Raw genomic sequence first — 24,545 nt, forward strand, 5'->3', positions numbered from 1 at the left:
CACTGGTGGCATAGGATGAATAACCAAGGTCTCTGCCCTCCAGGAGCTCACAAACCGAGAGATAGGGAAACCAAAAATAAGCAAACAAATCACTAAAGTAGACTTTTATGAGTTAAATGATAAGGGGAAGCTCTGGGTCCCATGGGATCACAAAGAAGGGGTCCTAACCTAGGCTGGGGGGTTGGGAACAGTTCCCTGGAGGAGGTGACATCTCAAGGGGCACCTGCCCTGGTCCAGGCCACCTATGGAGCACATCTGGGTGCTGCTGGCCATCTGCTGCTGCTCTGGCCTCGCCAAGGGGGCTGACCCTATCTCATCCTGCCCTCCCGGCTGTCCTGCAGTTTCTCCTCCTTCCACGCTCCCTCCTATGCCAGGGGCCTTTCCCATGCCATCCCCTCTTCCTGCCATGTTTCTGTCCCCACTTTGGCTCCCAGTTAAAGGCTTTCATCTTGGCCTAAGTGGAACTTCCTCCAGATAGCTTCCCCTGACATCCCCGACTAGGGTCAAATCACCCCAGCCCCATCAGAGATGCTTGTATAAGTTGGTACCCCTATTATTGTAGCCCTGACATACTCATTATGTGACCAGTTAATTCACATCTCTCCTACAGATCAAATACAAGTTTGAATGAATAACTGAATGAAAGAATAAAAATCTGAATAATCAGTGAATAAGGCGGGACAATGTGTATTAATCGTGAGAGACTATGGAAATTACTGCTTCCTTTTAAAGTCATTTATAATAATCACCTATTTATAATAGCTATCCAGGAGTGGGTGGGTGGAGCTCAGTGGTAGAGCGCATGCTTAGCATGCGTGAGGTCCTGGGTTCAATCCCCGGTACCTCCATTAAAAATAAATAAATAAATATGTAAATAAACCTAATTACCTCCCCCTGCAAAAAACAAACTATAATAGCTAGCATTTATCATATATAACAAACATTGCAAAAGAGTTCATGTGTTTATTCATTCATTCACAAATATTAATGAAACACCTACTTTGGGTTAGGCAGGGTTTTCAGTACTGGGATGAGAATGCTGTGAAAGAGTCAGACATGCACCCTGCCCTCTGGACCCTCCATTTGGGTGGAGAAGACAGAGAATAGAGAGATGAACAAATGCATACGGAGAGAAATCAGGCTTTGGAAAGTGCAGACCTTCACAGCCTGCGCTGTCCTTGAGGATATCACAATGAGAAGGATGACACTGACTAAGGAAATACAGGAAACCTCCTTGGGAAAGTCCAGCCAGTGGTCTGAGCTCGAGCCACTTTGAATTTTCTAGTGCAGGCTGCCAGGCATCTTGTCGTTGGTCCCAAATGTCCCAGGAGCAGCAGGCGGGCTGGGCTAGGAGACGGAACACCTGAGGCCCTGGCTGGTGGAGGACCAGGCATGGCTGCTCTCTGGTGCCAGGTGGCCTTCTCAGCTGGCCAGAGAGCTGCTGTTGGCTGCTGACTCCTATGGCCTGATATTCCCCTGCCTCAGCATCCAGGAGCGGGAAATGAGGGCGGAGCGGGCCAGTCCCTTGTGACAGCGAGTCCTGCAGCCCTTGAAACCTGAGGAGATGGGCTGAGGTCAGCGCTGGCCTCCACTCCCCCATCCAGGGTGAACTTAAGGCTTTGAATCTTCGCTTCCCTGAATGAGGGGCTCCTTAGAGTGGATACAGGGGTGACGGAATCAGGATGGGGACTGCTGTGGGGAGGACGGACGTGGGGGTGAAGCTGGAGTGGAGTGACCCCCTTCTCAGGCTCAGGGCTGATGGGATGAAGTGCAGTTCTCTGTCCTTTACAGACCCGTGATTACACCCGCCAATCCCCTCATTCACTCAACAAATGTTTATTGAGCTCCTACTATGTGCCGGACCCACACGTATAGGTGCTTGGGATGCGGCAGTGAGTAAGAAGTGGTCCCCAGCCTCCCCCAAATCACTTGGGCAACGTTTTATTCTAACACACTTGACAGGATCTCAAGTGGTCCTCCTTACAATCCTGTGTCCCATGAGAATGACTGTAATTCCCGTTTGATGGATAGGCAAGCAGAGGCAGAGAGAGATTAATTACATAATGTGCTTAAGGGGAAGCCAGAACCAGCAACCAGGTCTTGTTTAATCCTTTCACCAATCCCCCACCAAGGGAATCCAGGGAGGTGGTAGTTTGTATTGATTTTTAATGGTTCATTCTGACCAATGGAGTCTGAAAGTAAAACTTGATAAATTAGGGGAGGTTTTATGGAACCTCTGACCTTGTTTCCTCCATTCACTATTTCATTTTTAGCACCTTCTTTCCGAAAGGAACCAAAGCCCTTAACAGGCAAGGGGATACATCAGAGACCTATTTAAAGTTCTTGCTTTCATCACTCACGTCACACCCGGGTGCCCATCTTGACCAGCCCTGCTTAGAAGGCCTCACTGGCTGGATGCAAACCCAGCTTGGTTTGAAGTTGAAAGGCCTCCTGGGTTACACATAAGCCTCTTCAGGGTCAGAGACATGGCTTGTGCTTCTGTGCCTCCTCCCAGCACCAAAGAGCACCCTGTTTCCCACGAAGGCACTCAATAAACCCTAATTGATTAGTTGATTGGAAACAACAAACACATGGTGGAAGTGCCGGGAAATACAATCTCCCAAAAGCTGCCAGCCAGCCGGGGGCTCAAGGGGCAGGTGTTTTCAGATCAGTGTGCTTGCTCATCCCCAAGGCAAAGTTTAAAGTGAGTGACTGGGCATTATTTTAGAACAGTGCGAAATCGGAAACATGTAAATACCCAGCAGTAGGGGAAGAGCTAAGCTAGCTGAGTTATATTAAGATTCTGGAAGACTCCAGGAATTTTTTTAATGATGCTACAACACAATACAATACAATATAGAGAATTTTGTAGCAAGTACCCAAGTGGGAAAAGCAGAATATGAAAAGAATGGAGAAATACATCCACTCAGAAAGATGAGAAGAAAACTTGACTATTTAGTAGCTGCTTTTTTTTTTTTTTAAGTTCACTAAGCAAAGGGAATGACTGTAACAAGGCGATGTCTGTCACACTGTGTAGTGTGATGGAAAGAGTCCCTGGGCCAGGTAACCAGATGACCCAGGGATCCTGGTGCTGCCAATTATGGGCCATGTGCTTTTGAACAGCCCACTATCCTGAACCTTGGTTTGTTAACTGTCAGGTGAGAATTTCAATACTTGCCCTGCCTGTCTCACAAGGTAAAAATTTATTTACCCCATTTAGTATGATATTCATAGGCTTCCTGTACAAATAAGAATGTGTTTGACTATGGGGTGCTGACTCACATATGGCTCAGGAGTTACAAAATATACAGCATATAAATGTTATTATTCTTCTGAAATCCAAAAAGTCTTGCAAAACCCCATGGGTTTTGCATAAGGAATCATGGACCTGTACTAAGCACATTCAGCATATAACTTATTTACCTTAACCTTCACAATAATCCTATAGAGTAGGTTTGATTATTCCCACTTTACAGATAAGAAAATTTGTGTGTATAGAGGTTCATTTGCTTTCCTATTGATAATGTGGCCCAGTTCAGATTGAGAGCATCTAAAGCCCATGATTTTGGCCACCATGACCACGTCAGCAGGAATCCAGAAACACAGAAAGCAGGAGTGATACCTGCTTGCATTTGATTATGAGACTAACAAAGGAGAATATTTCTCCTAATATCTGACACTGATTGCATGCCAAGCACTTGAGAAGCACTGTCTCATCTGATGTCCACAACTCTGGGAGGTACTAATGCTAGCCCCATTTTCAGACGTGGAAACTGAAGCTTAGACAGGTCACATAACATGCTCAAGTGTGTCAGGGACCTGGGATTCAAACTCAGGTCCAATGACTCCAAAACCTTTTGTTGAGCAATCAGGAAGTTCCCAGGAGAACACGGAGGGTAGCTGGCCACAGGCTGGAAAGTCTGAGAAAAGGGCTGGTTACAAATAGAGTTATGAATGTGGAGCAATCTTGTCCCTCCATTTCCTGGTCCTCTGCCTTCCCTCCCCACTCCCTTCCCCTCATCCTCCCTCCTTCTGGACAACAAAGTCAGCTGTCCTCTCAAAGACATGAAATATAAGCTATAGGGCTGGGTCCCGAGTGCCTTCAGCAGAGTTATAGGGAGGAAGAATACTTGGGTAACTAGAAGGGATGCACAGATAATGTCGGTCAGGAGAAGTGAGTTGTTTTAAGATATTCAAGGCCTGCACAAAGGCAGAAATGATGAGCTGTTCCTGCCAAAGGTGCCATCTGGTCCTGCTGGTCAGCAGGCCTGAGACCCTGGGGGAACAGATTGAGTGAAAGTCGGCAAAATAACACCTAACGTCATTTTGTTTCCATTTCTAAAGTGATCCAGGAAAGAGGCTTGCTCTTTGGTGTCGAAGAGGCCCAGACGAGGTTCTGCCTCCTGCCTTGACTCTTGGCTTTGGTTCAGCAGGACAGACTGTCCCAGGGAGCTGCCCGTGGGCAGGCCAGGTAGGCGGTGGGCATTAGCTGTCCTTGACGGTCTGCCCAGAGGTGGCTGGCAGATTGCCTGACTCTAAAGAATTTGGAGATCTTCAGTGTCCCCATCTGAAGATGCGGCTAATATTAATTCAGAGTTCTAAAGGCTTCCTGGAGACCCTACTGCAGACAAGGACAGCTCCTGACTCAGATTAATCCCAGTTGAATCAGGTCTGAATCCTGGAATATATACAAATTTTGAAAGGTCGTCATTTGCACTTCTGGGTGCTTTACAGTTTGTAAAAGAAAGGCCAAGTCTGGGGCATTCCCATGTTGGAGATTCCTCAGCTTCCAGCAGTGAACCTAAGGCTCCGAACAGGTGAAGGGGTGGCAGGAGAGACTGTGAGGGGCGAGGTCTCTTGGAGGTGGGGTGTGGGCTGGATGTGGGGTATCAGTTCAAGGCGTGAGCAGCGTCTCATGAATTAGGAAGGGGAGTGTGGGGGCTAAAGATATGATCACAGGTGACGGTCAGATGCTTAAAAGAAGTCAGGTGTTTAGCAGGGCTCTGGATTGTCAACACACAGAATGTTCTAGCTGCTGTGCGGAGAGTGGCAGAGGGGTTGCTTACCAGCAACAGAATCAACAGAATAACATAAACAGAAAAGAAATTCATTGCAAAACTGTGAGGGGCACCTCAAGGTGTCGAAGGAAAGGCCGAAGAACACGCTGAGAAAACAACAGGAACCCAAAGGCCTCTGGGGATCCAGGTGACCCGAATGAGTTATTGGACAGTCCCTTTAGGCTTTGTGTTGAGACTCTTTAAAGAGAAAGGGGCTGGTTGTCCTGATTTGGACATCTTTGTCCTTCCTTGGTCTGGGAGAGGAGGACCCACCAGGATCATGTCCAGCGGGAGAGGGGTCATTCTGCAAAGCAGGAACTACATTGTATTGGACTTGGTAAGGGTGTTGTAAACTCCCACCAACTAGGGTTACCAGTTTGCCCAAGACTTTTCCAGTTTGGGCACAGGAAACCCCTGCATCCCAGGCAAACTGGGATGGCTGGTCTCCTTATAATCAGCAGGTGGTGGGCCAGAGTTGGCCAGTGAAAAATCCCCAGGGGGCAGTGCCCACAAGACTTTTCATAAGAGGGGTGTGCTGAATAGTTCACTGTAAGATGTTGTTTTCTTGTTTATCAGCCGTCTTTCCCCACATTTCATGATATAGGCGTGGCTTCCCGCAGACTCCATCATTCACGCCTGGGCAGACCCACATGGTCTCCTGCTCTCTGAGTTCTCAGCTTCTGCATGTGCTCTTTTCAAATGAGAGACATTTTCTACTTCACCCTCTCGCCTGGCTGTAACAGACATAAACATATTTCCTGACCCCCTCAATCTAGTTAATTCCTTTTCCCCTAAGTCAGCCCATCAGAGTTCTTGGTGCCCATAATTTGGGTGAAGCCATCAGGCGGGGAGGGCAGAGATGAGTCTCCCTTGTTCACTCTTGTGCTGCAGGCCTAGTACAGGACCTGGCACTTAGTAGAGTGAAAGCACAAACGAAGATCTGCTGCACTGACAGCACTGGAAGGACTTAGCCTCTGCGGCTGGCAGCTGTCATGCTGAGAGTTTCCAGGGAGACAGCTCCCATCCTGAGTTTGCCTGAACTAAATAGAGAGCTGGGACCAGGGAGAGCTTGAAGTAAACAGAGACCAATGATGCTGGCTGTAATTGAGCTCATCTGTCTCTAGTTGGGCTAAGAGAAGGAGTAAGAGTGTTCCAGGCAGATGAACCCAGGGCTGAAGGCCCAGAGGCAGTGAGCAGGGAGCTGCCAGGGGAACCACAAGTCATTCTCCCTGGATTGCGCAGGACTGAGGGGGAGGCAAGAAATGAAGCCAAACCACAAAGGGTGGTGTAAGACTTGCTGAGGTGGTGAACTTAATCCTAAAGGTAATGAAAAATCATTAAAGAGTCTGGAGTAGGGAGTGGTCAGATCTGCATCTAAACAGAAAAATCGTTGCAGCTACAAGATGTGCCTTCAGCTGGAGAGCTCCAACCCCAACCGAAATCCTTGAGTTCTCTCCCACGTTATCCCACACTGTACTTCTAGCTCTCCCTCTTAATGGAATTCCTAACTGGGTACAGGATGCAAGGGCTTCGGAAGACATCTCCCTCCTTAAGCCCTGAGTGGGTCCCCAAAAGATATAACCACATCCAAATCCCTGGAATACATGAATGTGACCTCATTCAGGAAAAAGAATCTTTGCAGATGTGATTAAGTTAAGGATCTTGAGATAAGATCATCTTAGATTATCTAGATGGGCCCTAAATCCAATGATAAGTGTCCTTAGAAGAGAAGACACAGACAGAAGGGGAGGAGGCCATGTGACCATCGAGGCAAAAATTGGAGTGATGCTGCCACAAGCCTAGGAAGCCAAGACAGGCCAACAGCCACCAGAAGCTGGAAGAGGCAAGGAACGATTCTCCCCTAGAGCCTTCAGAAGAAAGCCTGCTGACACTTTGAGTGCAGACTTGTGACCGCCAGCCCTGTGAGAGAATGCATTTCTATTCTCTTAAGCCAGCTAGTTTGCCGTAGTTTGTTACGGCAGCCACAGGAAACTAAGAAGTTCCCCCACACGTGACTGAGAAGGTGCAGCCTCAGGACCCTCCACCCGCAGTGGACCATTATAAACCAGGAAACCTCCATTCTGTTTGGAAGGTGTGCTTGTGACAGAGGCAAGGAGCGAGACCAGGCTACCAGTGGGTCCTTCTTTGCACCGCTTGGCACTGAAAGGACACCTTTGCCCACATTAAGAAAGTGTATCGCCAGAATGAAGCAGTGGACAAAATCAATGGAGCTGGGTCTTTGGCCAAGGTCTGAAGACTGTGAGAGTGAATTTGGGATGCTGGCAGGGCTCTGTGGGGATTAATGGTTTGGAACGAGGGGGTAGGACCATGAGTTGCTCTATGGGAGTGGGCACAGATATGGCAGGGATGGTTGCTATTCAAACAGGATTCCTAGCTAACACCCGTGATTCTCTGCAACGTTCAGCTTGGCCTTTATGGTGGGCTCACTGGGGCCGATGTACCAGAAGACTTCATTCATCATGAGTTTCTTAAAGCAGCCACTGTGTGCTGGCTTTGTTCTGCACTCTACCTGTCTTGGTACCTCCCAGGGCACAATGTCTGTGTTTGGGGCCAGTGAGAAGCCAGCCCTCCTCTGAAAGCAGGATTGCTTGACCTCTGCACTATGTGTCTCTTCCCTGGGGAGTCCTCCCCTATCCCTGTGGGCAAGTCAGGCTCCTCTATCAGGCTTCTCTTTTGAAGGGTTGATCAACATTGTACTGATATAACTATCTTCATGAGAGTGCATTCAGTGCCTTTCTCCTGGCTAATTGTAAGCACCCCAGTAACTAGCCTGGTCCCTGGCTCATTATAACTGTCCAGTAAGAAGTTGAAGAACTAACCAGGTCAATTCTCAGGCACATCTGAGTTTTCAAAAGGAGAAAGATTTCATCTGGAAGTTTCAAACCCTCTGAGAGTACCTACAGCGAGGGGCTCAGGCTTAATCTCAAGCGAAGGAAATAGGATCAAAGGGGAAAGGCCCCGGGCACCAATAAAGCTGCACGTGGGAGGGAGAGAAGATGTCAATTCTAAGCCCAGAGTTGCCAGAGGCCAAAATTTCACAAAATTTCTATGAAGAGGGATCCTTGTGCCAATTGGTTTAAGTCTTGGCCGAGATGGCATCCCATACTTCCTTATAACCCCATCTCTCCCCCGAACCGCCCCCTCCTGAACATTAATTTCTCTTTGTGAGTAACACCTGGAGGGGCTGGACTCTAACAACATCCGGAATCTCATCAAAGTACAAAAGGGCGCCTGACTCCTCACGAGTTCTCCCTGGAGGGTCCTCTGCTTACACTGAAACAAAAGAGTGGTGTGGCAGATGGGGACTGTAGACTGGTCACCACCAGACCGCCTCTGTAGAATAGGAAAATACCGGTTCTCACCTCAGATGGGAGAAAACACGAGAACGAGTGTGAGCAGTGCCTGGCCGGGGCTGCAGTGCCAGCAATGGAGGTGCTAGCAGTGGTAGGAACCACAGCTGTTGTTGAAAGTATTAAGACTGGCTCTTCTAACCTGTGGTATGATGAGTCAGAAGATCTCTTTGAACTGGGTGAGGGTGGGGCAGAGCAGGTGAGGAAGGAAAGCATCAGAAAAGTATCCACTGGGTAGAGTACGGCCAGTGAGGAAGGGTCCCGTATCCCCTCAGACTTCTTGTTCTGGATCCTAGATCTTGCCTCTTCTCTGATGATCCATCTGATAGACCCTGTTTCATTATGCTTGCCTCTTTCTTTTTATAAAAATCTGCTCTAATGGACTAGCCCTTATAAATTTGTTTATACTAACATGTAAATGACTGCTGGGGCTTTATGCTTGCCCACTTTTATAAGGGGAGAAGCTTTCAAAGAAATGAATACCATCAAGTGAGTAGGGGAGGCAGAGGGCCTTTTCAGGGACTCAAAGCACACTGCCTACTCCATCCAGAAAACCAACAGGTGTTATATAGCCTGGTTATGCCTGGGGGTGGTGGGGGCAGGCTATTTTGGTTTGGTTATACTGGCTGAGCAAATTCTGAACCCTCCATACTCTTCCCAGAAGTAGAAGAGTAGACAGGAGCATGGTGGGGGAGAAGAGGAAAAGGGATGCTTGATACAGCAGAGGTGCACAGAGCAGGGAAGGATGACTCCCTCCAAATGCACTTCTCCAGAAAGCAGGACTGCCAAGGGGAGGCAGAACTCTGTTTCTCAAAAGCGTGACTTTCAAGGTAATAGAAGTAAGGGGTTCTGGCCTTCCAGCTCTTTGGGGTACCATCAGCCTCCTCTCATGGGCCCTCCCGCCCCATGAGACATCACAGGTCATGGCCAGCATGTCTGACAGGAGCCTATCTCACGGGCAGGTGCAGCTAACCTATAGCCAACCTGGATACTGTCCGGGCCTCCACACCTGGGCCCCAAATCAGGAATGGACCAGATTATGCTACTGATGGGGAGTGGGGAGTTGGGTGGAGAATTCAGGTTACCAGAGAGGGTCAGAGCGGAGATCATGGAAAGGACTGGTAGAGAGTGCCTCCCCGCAGCTTGGCCCCATCCAGCAGCAGGGAGCAACGTAACGCCAGAGTTTGAAGGGCCTGGCCTCCAGCAGCCCCAGGAAGAGGGCTCCAAAATAGAAGAAACAGATGGGTCAGAGCCAGTCCTGGAACACAAACACCAGTATATTTTATGTGCACGAATGTGAAAAGAAAGAGACAAAGAGACCAATGGAGACGGAGCAGGCAATGGGCGCACAAACCAGTCATGTGTCCTTCTGAAGAGCTGCCGTAGCTGGGAGACAGGCCCACCCAACTCAAAGGCTCTTCTGCAGAGCAGGGACCTGCAGCTTCTCCAGGCCCGGGGTGGCCTCACGGTGGAAGGTAACTCTCCCTGCCTTACCCATAGCTCCTCCAGGGCTGGGCCTCCCACCTTTCTGCATCCCCTGTGATGACATCTGCTTAGCCCAGAGCTTCATAAAAACAGGTTCTCACAAACTGATCCACTCAGTGGCTGCCTCCCCAGGAGACCCATGCAGAAAGCGAGGGACCAGGACAAAAGGACTCCATGGACACTCCCTAGGTATTATTGCTGTGAATAAGCATAGGCCATTGTGACTCACTGGCATCAGAGGGGACAGGGTATAAGGGACAGGATGCCTAGCAGACATCAGAAGCGATTCAATCATGCAGGGCAGCACGTGGTGACCTGTGACTCAGAGACACTGTCATGTCCAGTGGAGGGAGGCCCAGGACACCAGACGTTCATGAACAGTGAGCAGATTATCTCCTGCTTTGCAGGGCTGAGATTCCTCCTAATTTTGAGTCCCTGGGCACTAAGGGATTGAGGCCCTGAAGAAACCCAAAAAGCAAGAGTTGCAATCTGGGCGACGTCTGGTGAGCTCTGAGCCTGCAGATCCTGTGGACAAGCTCCAGGTCATCCCCTCCCTTTTCTGGGGGCTCTGTGCCCTACGAGGGACTACAGGAGCCATGGGGCACCTGGATGAAGCAAAAGCACACTGCTCTGCATGTTGCCAGGCTGGCAGATTTACTTGAGGACCTCCTGTACTTGGGCATTTATATGGCCCAGAGAGATGGTGCCAGGGAGCACGGACAGGGCAACATCTGAACAGCCAAACCCAGCGGGCCATCCAAGGGCTTGCTCTGGCAGAGAATTGTGGAGGCCTCCGGCTGGGAGACATCAACAAGCGGACCACCAGATTCTGTTGTGGAGAGGAGAGCACAGGTGAGTGGTGTGGTCCAAGGGCCCACAGGGGGGCTTGGAGGGGAGTTGGGGTCCAGGAGACAGAGACACCATGGAGCAGGGGGAAAAAACCAAGAAAACAATTACCCAGAGGGAACAGGGAACCAGACAATATTCTTCCTCTGGAATGCCCTCCACCTGTAGAAGGAAAGTAATTGATCCCCACTGGAAGCCTGCATCTGGAAGTCCCAAAGCCTTGGAATTGAGGCCATGGGGAAAATCAAGGTAGGGTTAACCCCTACAAAATGTAGTTCGTGCCTGGACCTGAGGAGCCTGCCCGGGACATTGAGGCTGGAAATCGCCCTTCATCTTGTACTGGACAAGGTCAACCGCAGAAAGCAAACCTGCCAAAGGCAGTCTCCTAGCCTTTCTCCCAAACTGGGACCCCACTCCACCCACCCCCAGCAACCACTACCCTGACCCCTGGCCCTAGCCTGTACCCTGGCTGGTGCTGTCTGCACAGTCTAGGTGGAGCAGCACAGCAAGAAGAGGAGAATCTCTCCACGGGTGGTATTATCACTTTTAATGTTCTATAAAAAGGGAAAGGCTAATTTCTACCTATGAGTCGTAAGGTGGTCAGGAAGAGACCATGTACCAGGCGATAGGCTGCGTTCTGATGGACCCCTCCCCTCGGGGGTGGGGACAAAGCCGGAAGTGGGCTGCAATTAGGATTTCACCTGTCCACTGCCAGCAATGGACCTGTCACGGGGGAAGGCGGGCAACCGAGATGACAGTGCCCATGGGCATGGCAGGATTAATATTGTTTAAGGAGCAAGCTCAGAGGGTCAGCCTTTCTGGGAGGGGTGGGGAGGGGGTAGCCCCGAGGGGCTTTTGCTACAGGGCTGGGGCTATGGCAGATCCAGAACTGACCCCTTCCCACTAAGGAGGCTTCAAAGACCCTCTTCTTTTTCTCCATCACTCGTCCTCCATGGCTCTCCAACACTGGATACCTGCTCCTCCATTCCCTTGAAAGCTATCTAGCCCCTGATTGGTTTGAAAATAAACCAGTTGGGTGCCTTTACCGCCCCCACCCCCACTCTGAACTGATTTGTCTCTAGGTCCCCACTGCGGTTCTGTGGGGCCCATCCTGGCCTGCCTGTGTGTTGGGGGTCTCACTCGTTTCTAGCCGGGCCACCGCAGGGAGGTGGCATGTTGAAGAGCACCAGAGACACTGCCACAGCCTACCTGGCCAGGGGTGTGGGGAGGCCTAATGGGGAACTTCCCAGGCATCAGGCCACTGGAAATCGTGGCGGGAAGGCTGCAAGAGGGAGGGAGGTGTCTGCTCAGGGTTCTATCTCTGGCAGCTGCTGTGTTGGCTAGGGAGTTAGGAGTGGGAGCAGGTGGGGTGGTTGACAAGGATAGAGGGGCTGCTAGTGGTAAAGGCTTTGAAAATAAGAGAGAAAAGGGGGGAAACACCACCGAACACACAGGGATTGAAACCTCCAAAAGCCCAAGGTTGGTGGGAATCCAGCACCAGCGGGGAGCGCCCCAGAAGGCCAAGGGAGCAGTGTGGGGTCCTGGGGGAGGGGAGAGGAGCCAAGGGAAGGCCTCCCAGGCCTTGAAGACCAGCACTTCTGCCAAGCAGCCTCCAGGCTGCCCTGTCTCTCCTTAGGCTGCAGCTCAGCAGGCCCCCGAGGGGAGGTATTGGTTGCAAGCAAGCACCTGAATATTGCCTAATGGAACCAGCCAAGCCCAACTAAACCAGGTGAGAGGGAGGCAGGAGGCCGCTGCAGCAGCCCAAAGCCTCCTCAGGCCTTGCTTCCCGCCTTCTGCCCCATTCTCTGAGTGCCTTAACCAGGACAGGTGCTTCCGAGGTCACCCACATAGTCCAGTCGGTGCATAGCCGCTGGCCTCCCGCCTCTAGCCGCTGAGCTGGGCTGAGATCCACAGACCCTTCCAGAAGTTCCTCTGCCGCCCCCACACCCCACCCCCAACACCTGGGCACGCCCCCAACCCCCACCCATAGTGGAGGGTATGGGGGTCGTGTGTGTGCCCTACTGGGCAGGGCTTGTGCTGCACAGAGAGGGCAGCCCCGCCAGCTTGGTACCCTTGTCCACAGGGTCCATGAGAGCCCCCAAGGCCCCGCCCACCAGCCCCCGACTCAATCAGTCTTGACGTGGCCATTGGCCAGGGCCAGGGGGCCGCTGGGCTCCCCGGGCTCGGCGTCCTTGTCGAAGCGGAGGCGGAGAGTGTTGCGGATGATGAATTGCTCCACAATGAGGGCCCCGCAGAACCAGGGCACGGCGTACTCCAGGGTGATGAGGCCCATGAAGTCAAAGTCGAACTGGGAGTAATCCCAGGGGCAGGCGTTGAACTGGCGCAGGATGAAGCCGGTGGTGAACTCCCACAGGTAGGTCCAGAGCGTGTAGATGAGGCAGCGCACCAGCAGTGGGCAGCGGCCGCGCAGGCGCAGATACATGCGCTCCACGATGAGGATGGACGTGCCGTAGATGAAGAGCGCCCACACGCTCGTGACCCCCGGGAACTTCCAGTTAAAGTTCACCACGAACTCCCAGGCCGCCGTGAACATCACCTCGCAGAAGTAGCCATGGATGGCGTACAGGTACCAGCGGGACAGCGCTGTCAGGGGCTCGGCCGAAGACATGGCTCCAAATAGGGCCGACTGCTGGGGACACAAAGGAGACGCGTGAGGGAGTAAGGGATAGAGGGGAGCCCTCCTGCTGCCTCCTACCGCCTGGCCCAAGTCTCTGAAGTGGCCAGGCTGGAGGGGATTTCAAACCTGACTACATTTCTCTTTGGTTACCGATCATACTCCTGACCCTAGTCCATGTTCCTTACTTTATCCCATATTCCTTACCTGAACCAGGTAGGCATGAGAAACGAAGGAAACAAACAGCCCTACTGGCTTCCTCTGAGCAACTCTACTCAAATACTACTTGGAAGGAACATATCTACTACACTCCCGATAATAACTTTTCAGAATAGTTTGTGGTCCGTGGAAGAGTTGGTTGTCCTGGCCCACCAATCACCGCCATTTCCAGGCTACTAGCTGATGTTTCACCAGGCCCATCCACTGAGGCTCCTGTGTGTTCCCCTACTTCTCAAACAGGTCCACATCACTCATAAGCATCCTAGCACATTTGTCTTCTATGTGTGTGTGTGTACGTGAACATATACAGAACATAAAAGTTACAACTTTAACCATTTAAAATTGTACACGCAAGTGGTATTAAGTGCATTTTCATTGTGGTGCAACCCTCACCACCATCCATCTCCAGAATGTTATCATCATCCCGATCTCCTTTAACACTAACTCCCCATCCCCTCCCCAGCCCAAGGCAACCACTATTCTACTTTCTGTCTCTAAGAATTTGACTACAGTAGGTATCTCATTTAAGTGGAATCACACAGTATTTGTCCTTTTGTGACTGACTTATTTCACTGAGCATAATGTCTCCAAGGTTCATCCATGTTGTAGCATGTGTCAGAATTTCCTCCCCTTTTTATGGTTGAATAATATTCCATTGTGGTCTGTCTGTCTAGGTATGTCACATTTTATCAATTCATGAATGGGATGCTTCCACCTTTTGGTTATCATGAATAATGCTGCTCTGAACCTGGGTGGACAAATACCTGTTCGAGTCTCTGCTTTCACTTCTTTTGGGTACACACCCAGAAGTAGAGTTGCTGGGTAAAAAAAAAAATGCTATTTTTATTTTCTGAGGAATGGCCTTGTTGTTTTCCACAGCAGCTGTACCATTTTACATTCCCATCAGCAATGCACAAGGGTTCCAATTTCTCCACATCCTTGCCAGCATTTGTTATTTTCTGGTTTTTTGATGATGGCCATCCTAATGGGTGTGAAGTGGTTGCTTGCTGTGGTCACATTTGTCTTCAACTGCTCCATTAAGTGGGGTTTTGGTGTTTAGTTTCCATGCTGAGAGGAAACCAGTGGGCTGACAAGAAGAGAGAGTTCTCCCCTCTACTTCTCATTCCCTTCCCTTCCTCTCTTTTAAACCCCGTCCCGCTTCCCCGAAGACTGGCCTGGCCCTCCTCCAGCAACTGTGTGGACCACTTACTTGGCCCTTTATCCAATGCCATCCTATTTACTATTTTGAGGCACCTGTCCTCTTGATCCAACCAGCCTGTGTACTCCTTGAGGGCCAAGACTGTCTCCCCGTCCTCTGTTCTGCAGCCTTGGCATAGGCTTCCCTTAAGCAGGCTTTCTCTATAGGACATATTTATGTGGAGGGTGGTGGGAGAGTTCAGGGTTACATCAAGAACAGGAAGGCAGAGCATGAGAACAGGAACCCTTGCTCTGCCAGCTGCCAGTGGACCCCAGGCCGACACCTCTGTCAACCCTCTCTCCCCAGTGGCAGAGAGGACAGAGGTTAACAGGATGACATCTGTAGTCTGTCCACCTGTCTGGGAATCCCAGCTTCATCTTTCAACTAAAGCAGACCTAGTCACAGTAATACCTTCCCTCATGCATTGCTTTGTGGTCTTCTAAGCACTTTCATTCACATTTTGTTACTGGTTCTTACAAAATTAAGACTATGTGAAGGACAGGGAATTTGACTTCCATTTTTCAAGAGAGGCAGTTGGGGCTCAGAGAGAAATCATTTGCCCCATATCCCAGGGCCAGTGAATGGAAAAGCTGAGACTAGAATCCGTATCTCTTGACTTCTACTTCAAAACTCTTCCCACCACATACTACAGCCATCTCCTAGACACGTGTGCCTAACGTCATTCCCCTGCTCAAAAACATTCAAGGGCTCCCCATTTCCTAATGAAACGCTAGTGTCCTTGGCCTGGCATTCAAGACTCTCCATGATCTCACGCCAGTCCACTTTTGCAGGCTTATTCTCACAGCCCAGCCTTCCCTGTCTTACCTCTGTGCCTCCTGCAACCTGTCTATCTATCTTATGTGCCTTGCTCCTCTTGCTTCCACAAGTACAAACACAGCTTAGAGTTTATGTTCAGAACAAGTCTTTTCCCTCCTCCCAGCCATAAATCCTTTCTTCTTCCTCTGAGTATCCACAGCACATACTCTGTCTCTCTTTGGTACAGATGACTTTCTGTTGCACTCTGTTGATAACTTTCAGTCCCCAACAATGTCTTTCCTGTGTCCTCTACCTATTATCCCACCCCTTCCTGAACGCTTCCACCTAAATGTCCCCTTTCCTAAACCAAACTCAGTATCTTTTCCCCAACATCTGTTTTCTTCCTGTGACCCTATCCTGATTAATGGTACCACCATCTGTCTGTACCCAGCTAGCAGACAGAGGCCCTGGTGTCACTCTCGCTTCCTCTGCCATCCCCACTTTAACATGAACTCCTGGAAAGTAAGGACTTTGATTCAGCACTGCATCCTCAGGTGCCTAGAAGAGTGCCTCACACACAGTGAGCATTCAGTTCAAGAATGAAGACATTCTTTATCACTCAGCAATTGCTACATAACAAATCATCCCCAAACTCAGTGTCTTAAATCAACTCTCAGTTACTATTACAACTCACATGCCTGTGGGTTAGCAGGTCTTGTCTGGCCTCAATCATGAGACTGTGAGTCATCCGGGGGCTCTGTACTGTGCTTGGCTGGGGTGGCTCTGCTCCACTTGCCTCTTCTCCTTCTCCTGGGCCCGGCAGTCTAGTCCCCGGAACCTTCTTCTCGTGGCAAGGGCAGAGGCCCAAGAGCAAGCAACCCAACTGTACCAGTGCTTTTCAAGAGTGGTTAAGTGGTTAAGTCATGCTTACTAACATCTTATTGGCCCAACCAAGTCACATGGCAAAACCACCAAATCAGCCACTGCCTCCTGTCCTTTCTGCCTCTTAAGTATCTCTGAAATCCATCTCCAACCTTCATTCCTCTTTCTTGTTGCTGCCCTAGTTCAAGTCTCATCATGTCTCACCTGGATGAATCCAGCAGTCTCCCAGCTGGTTTCCTGGCCTTGTCTTGCTCCTTACAGTGAAAGAGTGTGTAGAAACAGCAACCTTTCTAAAATGCAAATCCGATGTGTCTCCCCACTTAAAGCCCCCTAGAAGGTCTTTAATAACATCTACGAATGAAGGCTCCACCCCCAGGCATGACTGGCAAAGCCCTTCGTGACCCACCTCTGGTTGGGAGCCTGTCCTCCAGGTCTCTATGTTGCTGTTTCTGCTACCTGGGGTGCCCTTCCCAATAGCTACTGCCACCTCCACCCCCCAACCTGTGGCCCGAGAAGCCACAATCCTCCTTCAAGACCCAGCTCCTCCTCTGTGAAGACTTTCCTAAACACCTTCAACTCCACAGCTGCAGTCCACTGCTCTGTCCACCTCTGCACCCAGTTCGGCTGTCACCTCTGCACCCAGTTCGGTTCTGTGATGACAGTTAGCACTCAGCTTTGCCGCGGTTTGTCTGAGGGCCAGCACTAGTAGCCACTGGATGAATGTTTGTTTAATACAATATTCAGAGAAAAAAGCAGGATGCAAAATGGAATACTTAATATGATTCTGATTTTGCAAAAGCATACATACATGTAAATACCCAAAAAATTTAGCTACAGTCATCTCTGGAGGGTGACATCGTAAGTGGTTTTATTTCCTTTATACTTTTCTGTAAACTATAAGATTTTTTTCTTACAAGAATGTGAACTTAGAAAAATTAATTTTGTCTTAAAACTTTTTGTTGAATGACTATATAATAATCATCTTTGTGCCTTGTATATAGGAGATGCTCAATAAATTTGTCAGACAAATGAACCTAAGGAAACCTGAAATCATGTAAAAGCATCGCAGATTCTTCCCTCCTGGGCCGTCCCCAACAGCAAACCATGACCCACAGGTGTGAACGGCACGTAGAGGTCAAGCACAGGAGCTCCAGATCCTAACTGCCTGGGTCTGTGTCCTGGATGATAATATCCCCGACCTGTGGGGTCTCGGGCACGTTACCTGATCTTCTGTGCCTCAGTCTCCTTATAATAAAGTGAGGATAATAAGTAAGCACCTCTGAGGGTTACAGTGAGGATGAATGAGCTAACAGATCAACACAACTACGGATACAGCAAATGCTCATAAAAGGATGGCTTTCATTTCCGGCACAGAGCTTCCTGGTCGGCTTCTCCTTCCCCGCTGCGGTGGGGTCATTTCCCCTACTCCCCTTGCCAGCACTGGGCAGCCTTCCACACCCAGTGGGTCTTCAGCAGCCCAGCAAAACAATCATCACACATTCCTCCCATGGGAGATCAAAAATTCAGCTGAGGAGAGTCAACTCAAGCTTCTGGCTCCCGTGCAGCTGAGAAGGTTGGAGGAAAAGCAAGTGTTCTCGGAACCAGCCCTGGGAGGGCCAGGCTTCAAAAGAAGGGTAAGTAAATGGGCCGGCGTTGCTGGCAAAGCTTCTCACACCCTCATTTTACCCTGAGAACCCTCACCCGCCCCAACAGGTTGCTAAGCTCTGCACCCTTCCTGCCGGGAGGGAGGAGAGGACAGAGCTGGGCTCCAGGGAAATTTACTGAGGACCGAGGAGGGGTCCACGGTCCGAGGCCGGTGGATGGCAGTGGCCTGGAGACCACTCTGCCTCCTGCCCGACTCAGGTCCCTCTGAACTCAGTCTGTCCACCTGACCGGCACTCGTATCCTGGGCTCCTCTGTCCCACAGCATCCGCAGGAAGGGGCTTCTTCGGACGTGCTCTCCCGCAACAGCCCGACGTGACCTGTGCAGTTATGACTCAGGTCAGCCCCCACCTTGATGCTGGTTTTAAAACCCCCCTCTCCTTGCCTCTTGACCTCATCTTTCGGGGTGGCCAAGAATATTTTCCCAGTTAGTTAGAAGTCTGAGGCTCCAGTCATCCCCTGCCCCAGGGCAGGTGACTTGGAAGAGCTGGACCCCCAAGCCTTACGAGCAGAAACAAGATTAAAGGAGTAGCTGTCAAAGGGAGAGAGAGAGAGCAAGCTGCCGAACAGAAGAGAGGATGGGGGAGAGAGAACAGGGCGAGCCCGAGGCCTGGGTTCTGTTTTTGGAATCCGCCGTGCCTGGAAGGACACAGGTAGGCGGAGGGGTAGCATACCTAGGCAAGGTCAGCTCACGATGGAGGAGTCGTGCCAGGTCTGGTCCACGAAAGATGAATGGGGAAAGCTGGCTGAGGCCAGGAGATAAGGGTGAAGACAAGGACGGGGATATGAGAGTGTCATCAGCTGGGATGGCAGCTCATACTGTGATGGGACAGATGCTAAAATTAGACCCAGGCCTTGGCCTGGGTGGATTTTCAGAACTCCAGTCCCCAAACCCATTTCTCATAACCACCAGAGCCGTGCTTAAACTTTGAGCTAGGACAGGCTCACCCACCCTCTGCTGGGCCAAACAGCCTCCTATTCCTGCCCTGGCCTCCCCCAACCTGAGTTATTTGCCCTGGACTCTTCCAGTACCTCCTTGTTCAGCCCTGGGATCAGAGCCCCAGGAAAATCTGCATCAGGAGGAACCAGCAGCTCGGGGACGTTGGCTTCTTTCTCCTGGTGACACAAACAACCATCCTGAGGACCATGACACAAAGACAGGACAGCCCAGGAAAGAAAACTCAGGGTAGGTTAGAAAGGAGAGCACGGGCAAGACTGAAAGCAGAGAAAAGAGCTTGGAGAGAGTGGACGGTTTCATAAGTGGGATTTGGGGGAACAACACTTAAGTACAAGAGCCCTCATGTGTGATGAGAGAGCCAGGGCACACGGAGTTCCAGGAAAGGCCCGGAACTCAAGGTGACTCGTCAGGGCAGGGCGCGGCCCCTCCAAGGAGACAGGTGATTGTGAGGGAGGAGGGCTGACTTTCAGAACCCTGCTCCGTACAAGTATCTCCCCTGCCACTCTCAGACTCTGCTGAACTATTCCTCCAGGTGGCAGAGAGCAGAGCGAGCAACTGAGAGGGGCAAAGAGAACACCATGAAAGTCAGAGATAGGCTGGAGACAAAACCAGATGGGATGATTGTTCTTGGTTTTGCCCCAAACTCCCATCTTGTTTCAGGAAGCTAAGGTGATAATGACTCTGGGAACTTTTGTCCAGAGGAGCATCTTGCTAGAAAATGGGGATTTCCCCTTCCATACCACCTTCCTTTTTTACCTCATTCACTTCCCAGATTTCACTTCCCATCCCCAGGCAACAAAACCACTACAGTTCATTAATGCCACGACTCTGGGGAGAGGCACAAGCCATGTAGGGGTCCCTGAGGGCAAGGCATTGGGGGCACAGCTTGAGTGACCCTGAGTCTGGACTCCTGGTAAGGGAGTGGAATTAATGAGGGGTGGGCAGTTGCCCATCTGGGTGCAGATGCCTCAGCCTGCCCTGCAGTCATCAGGTTGAGCGTGGAGGAAAACATGGGCTTGCTTCAGGGCCAGAAGGGAAGCAAGTGGGGGAAAATACCTGTGGTCACTGGCTGGCCCAGATGCCTTAGAGTTCCATCCTCTCTCGCTAAGGGCATCCCCCAGGAAAGCCCCCTGGGATGGTCCTCCTGCCTCTTCCCAAGTCACAGTAATCAGGTACTCTTCTCAGCACTTCCCATGTATTAACTCAGATAATCTCTAAGCCCGTTTCACAGATGGGGAAACTGAGGCACAGAAAGGCTAGAAAATTAGCCAGAGTTCTTACAGCTGTACAAGGCAGAGCTGGGATGCAAACCCAGCTTCCGAGCCTTCACTCCCAATCCGCACGCTGCACTGCCCTTGAGCCTGACTACAGGTTCCTCGGAGGGCATTGCTATTTTCTGAGTTTCTGCTTCTGGAAGCTGAGATGGTAGATGGAGAGACAACCGGATGCAAGAAGGACATGAGCTTCTGGGTAGATCATCAATGAAGCCCAGAACTGGTGTCAGAGCTACTGAGGGCTCTCAGCCTGTTCTGAGAGGCCCAGTTCTGTTCTGAAGCCAAGTTCTAGCAGGACCTACATGAAGGTCATCCAGGGTCATAGCTGACCCTCACAGGACCATAGCAGCAGCCTCTCCTTTGGGTCTTAAGGCATGTGCCATTCAAAGACTGCTCACTTGGACACACATTACTCGGAGCCTCCCTGACTGCCAGCCTGCCCCAATGCTACTGGGAATCTCAGAGACCCCAGCCCTGCCACGGAAATGCCAGCCAAGAGCAGTGACCAGCATGCAGGCTGCCCAAAGAAGCCAGGTGCCTGAAGCAACAGCAGCCAGAGTCAGAAGCAACCAATCCACACAGGGCGGCAGGCGGGGGAGGATTTCAGACGGCCTCAGATGCTAAGCAAATCCCTGCTGGCAGGTGCAGGGGGGCAAGTGGGCTCGGGGAACGGAATCAGCCTGGCACAGAGGCTCACTAGGGCTTAGGCAGCAAAGGGCAGCCTGCGGGTGGGGCCCACAGGCTGGGCATCCTGTGTGTTGCCTGCAAGACCCTTCCCAGACTTCACATGGCTGCCTCCCTGCTGTCATTCAGATCTCAGCTCAACTGCCACCCCTCAGAGAATTCTCTCATCTCTGATCCAGAATAGCCTCCCCATCACTCACATCATCCCGTTTTATTCACAGCACTGTCACTTGCTGATACGTTGCTACTTGTTCATTGTCTGTCTCCCCCAATTAGAATGAAAGGTCCATGAGGCCAGGGCTCTGCCTTGTTCACTGCTGGGTAACCAAAGCCTAGAACAGTGCCTGGCAATAAGACCCACTGATACCTGTGAATGAATGGATTGAATGAATGGGCCCCAACAGGCGCAGGCCCTTAAACACAGATGAGAGCAGGTATGAACAGCTAACCAGCTCAGCCTTTCTCTTCTCCTCGTTCTTGGGAGATCAAGCCTTTAAAAAATTTTAATTCTAGCATGTTAAAATGTCTTTATTGCTCCCAATTACAAAAGGGACATGTGCTCACAGTTGAAATTTAAACATTACAGAAAGGAATGACTTAGAAAGCAAAGTCCCCCACCATCCCGCATCTTAAAGAAAGTCACTATTACTGGTATGTTGTGTACTCATCCAGATTTAATTTAGTTTTCAAAGAAACAAATCCATGCATCATGGAAAGAACAGGCATTCATAATTCCAGCAAACTAGCAGCCATTATCATTTCTCCTTTGCAATCTTTTCTCGTGTGTTTATTTTACAAGTTATCACAATGTACTTTTTCTGTAACCTGACACTTTAACTCATTGCATCACAAACATTTTTCTAAGTTTTTTTATTGCCTACCTTCTCCTTATTCTAGTGGCTGTATAATAGGCCACCAAGCGGAGAACTATAATTTATTTAACCTAGATGTTCAACAAAGGGAGAACAACTGTTTCCCATTTCCACTGTGACAATGACACCACAAGAAACATCTTTTTTATGCCTATAACAAGAGAATTCCACCCTTTTCTTGGCTGGGACTATTTCCTAATGAAAGATTTCTTAATTCCACAAGTGGGTTCACTGGATGACAGGGTACAGCTGTTTTAAGGCTGTAGACTGCTCTGGGGAATTCTGCGTAATGCGAGGAATAGGTCTCTGTCTGAGTCACCGCGTTCCCACGGTGGCCCCCACGGCCATCTCTCCATGCTTCCCCACCCCACTCCCATGGTGCAGGCTCTCACACACCACCCCACCTCCAAATCAGCTCAATAAAACACTTCCTGAAAGACTTTCCAATCACAAACTGATTTCACAAGCCTAGGCTGAAAAATAGATAGAAAATGAAAAATAGATTCTAGCCCTGGGTTTTAAACTCTCAACCAGCAGTGGAGTCAAGATCTACCTAAAGTTGAGAAATACCTGGCTACCCTTTTCCTTCTCTGCAAACTCCCACGTGGAATCTAAGGGCCCTGGGCTCCCGTGGACCGGTCCAACAGCTCCGAGGAGCTTGTCCAGTCACGAGTGCAAAAGCACCAGTCCTTCCTGCCCTGCCTTCCAGGGAGCTCTCTGCCTGCTGGTCCCTGAGCCCACAGTGGGACTGTCTGTCCTATCCAGACAAAACAGCCTTCAGGCGGGACAGCCTCTAGGGCTTGGGAAATCAGCCAATTGTCATTTTTAAAGCATCATCAAAGAAAAGCCAGAGGCTGAGGATGGAAAGAAAGACTATGTGAGGACAGGCGAGACTCCACAGTCAGGGGCCCCTCGCCCTACTCATCTGCATGAGGAGGAGGCGGGGCTGAAACATGGTGGAAGCAACAGAGGACTTGCTCGTCTTGACCCCCTGGTAGCCACTTTTATGGCAGCCAAGGCGCCACAAATCCCTCACCAGCCAGTGTCCTGGATGCTCTACCCCAGGCCACATGAACCATTCATGGAATCCTAGGTGAGGTGCACAGAGGTAAAGCCCAGGGCCCAAAGCATCCATGAGCCTACAGATAAGAGAGAGAACTGGGGAAGATGCTGTCTCCTAAGTGCTGGGTGTCTCGCATCGCTCAGGTCAGCCAGTCTGGGTCTGGCCCCGTTTTTAGAGGCCATGTGGCTGTAAGATGGCCCAGCATGTGACATGGCCTGAAACTGCTGGAAACCCCCCCTCCCATTCCAGAACCATAGCCCTGTGACAGGCCCTTGGATGGGAAGCAGGCTCAGAGCTGGCACCTGCAGATCTGTGTCCATGCTGCTGAGGCAGGAAGAGCGGGTGATCCCTGGGGAGCCAGTAACATACTCACTTATCACACCCTTGAGTGCACGGCTCAGAACAGACATCAGGATCGCCGTCCAGGGGTGTCCCGGGTTAGCCTTTGTCCTGGTGCCTGGCTGGGCCTCGGTGCCCTTCTCAGCAGTGTGGGCAAGCATCAGCCCCAGGGCTCAGCTGACCCTTGGCCGGTGAGCGGGTGGCTTCCATTTGTCCCTGCAATTAAAGAGGAGGGGTTCATTAGCTTAAGCTGCCCCCAGCTCCGGGCCACCAAGCCAGCCAGAGAGGCAGCCTCGTGGCAAACACCACGGCTCCGGGCTCTGGGCTTGCCACCGGGCCCCCTCTCTGCCATCCTGTTTGCCTGGTCTGGTTAATCCCGCGATGAGAGCCAAGGATGGATCCAGGCAAGGGGGCTAGGACTCGGGGCTCCCCGCGCCACGAGTGAGTGTGTGCACACTTGTAAATCTGAGCAGGGATATAATTTTAGAATCCAGCTCCATTCTCATTTAGCTTCAAATTACACTCTCACCTTCACCCTGCAGTGGGCCCATCTGTTCTCAAGGGCACTCAAGAACTTCACAGAAGGCAGACAACGTACAACCTTTGTTTTAGCGTTTGGGGAGCCAAGCACAACTGCACCCACAAAAACAAGCACACCAACAAGATGTGTGCTAAAACCCTCTACCCACAATCCCACACTGTGATACTTAACTTTATTCGATTATTTTACTGTTATTGTTGAGGCCCTTCCTATTAACATGGGTAACTGACCACATGCTGATATAAATCTGCATATATATATATATAGTATCTGCATATATTTACAACATCCTTTGCCACATATATATTTTTAATATACCCCTAAGACTTGACCACTTAATAGAGATTTCAACATTTTTGTTCTTTTAATATGAAGGTGCTGAAGTTTCCCCGCAAACCCTTTGGATACGGCACCTTCTGCACGAGCCCTAGGACAGAGCTCAGATCGAGCCTGGCCCTACGAAAGGATGGACTGGCTGTTCAGAAGCCGAGAACACTATGTGGCGGTGGGTGGGAGTCAGCATCATCCCACAGTGAACGGCCAAGCAGGTGGGCCACAGAGGCACCACCCCGTGCTGATGCCCACGGCCACCCTCCTCCCCCCGCCCTCCCTCCCAGGCTCTCTGAGCAGGGGTGACTCAGGCCTTTGCTTCCTAAGCTGACAACTTGCAAGGCAGCAGGGGAGCCAAGAGAAGTAAAAGGGC

General features: G+C 50.6%; 1 protein-coding gene across 4 annotated transcripts; it reads right to left on the bottom strand.

Moving 5' to 3' along the window:
- Window positions 1-9,684: 9,684 nt before the first annotated feature.
- Window positions 9,685-23,476, bottom strand: TMEM229B (transmembrane protein 229B). Of its 4 annotated transcripts, none has more exons than XM_031453901.2 (2): window positions 23,336-23,476; window positions 9,685-13,409 (listed from the first exon to the last, which is right to left on the bottom strand). In XM_031453901.2, exon 2 carries the CDS (start codon window positions 13,386-13,388, stop codon window positions 12,885-12,887), a length of 504 nt encoding a protein of 167 aa, XP_031309761.1. In that variant the 5' UTR covers window positions 13,389-13,409; window positions 23,336-23,476; the 3' UTR covers window positions 9,685-12,884. The 4 variants fall into 4 exon arrangements, with proteins under 4 accessions (XP_031309761.1, XP_031309762.1, XP_010974917.1 ...); XM_031453902.2 differs by having other exon boundaries at window positions 9,685-13,406; window positions 23,336-23,471; XM_010976615.3 differs by lacking the exon at window positions 23,336-23,476 and adding an exon at window positions 16,262-16,950 and having other exon boundaries at window positions 9,685-13,406.
- Window positions 23,477-24,545: the final 1,069 nt, after the last annotated feature.

The sequence above is a fragment of the Camelus dromedarius genome, chromosome 5, assembly GCF_036321535.1.
Source record: "Camelus dromedarius isolate mCamDro1 chromosome 5, mCamDro1.pat, whole genome shotgun sequence".
Taxonomy (NCBI): domain Eukaryota; kingdom Metazoa; phylum Chordata; class Mammalia; order Artiodactyla; family Camelidae; genus Camelus; species Camelus dromedarius.

What these genes read in the sequence shown, in the direction of transcription:
- TMEM229B (XM_010976614.3), bottom strand. Translation starts at nt 16,315, where the DNA reads ATGACTCACAGTCTCATGATTGAGGCCAGACAAGACCTGCTAACCCAC. An exon ending in ACCTGCTAACCCACAGGCAT is followed by an intron (nt 13,410 to 16,261) that starts GTGAGTTGTAAT and finishes TTGTGTCCCCAG; the next exon opens with CAGTCGGCCCTATTTGGAGC.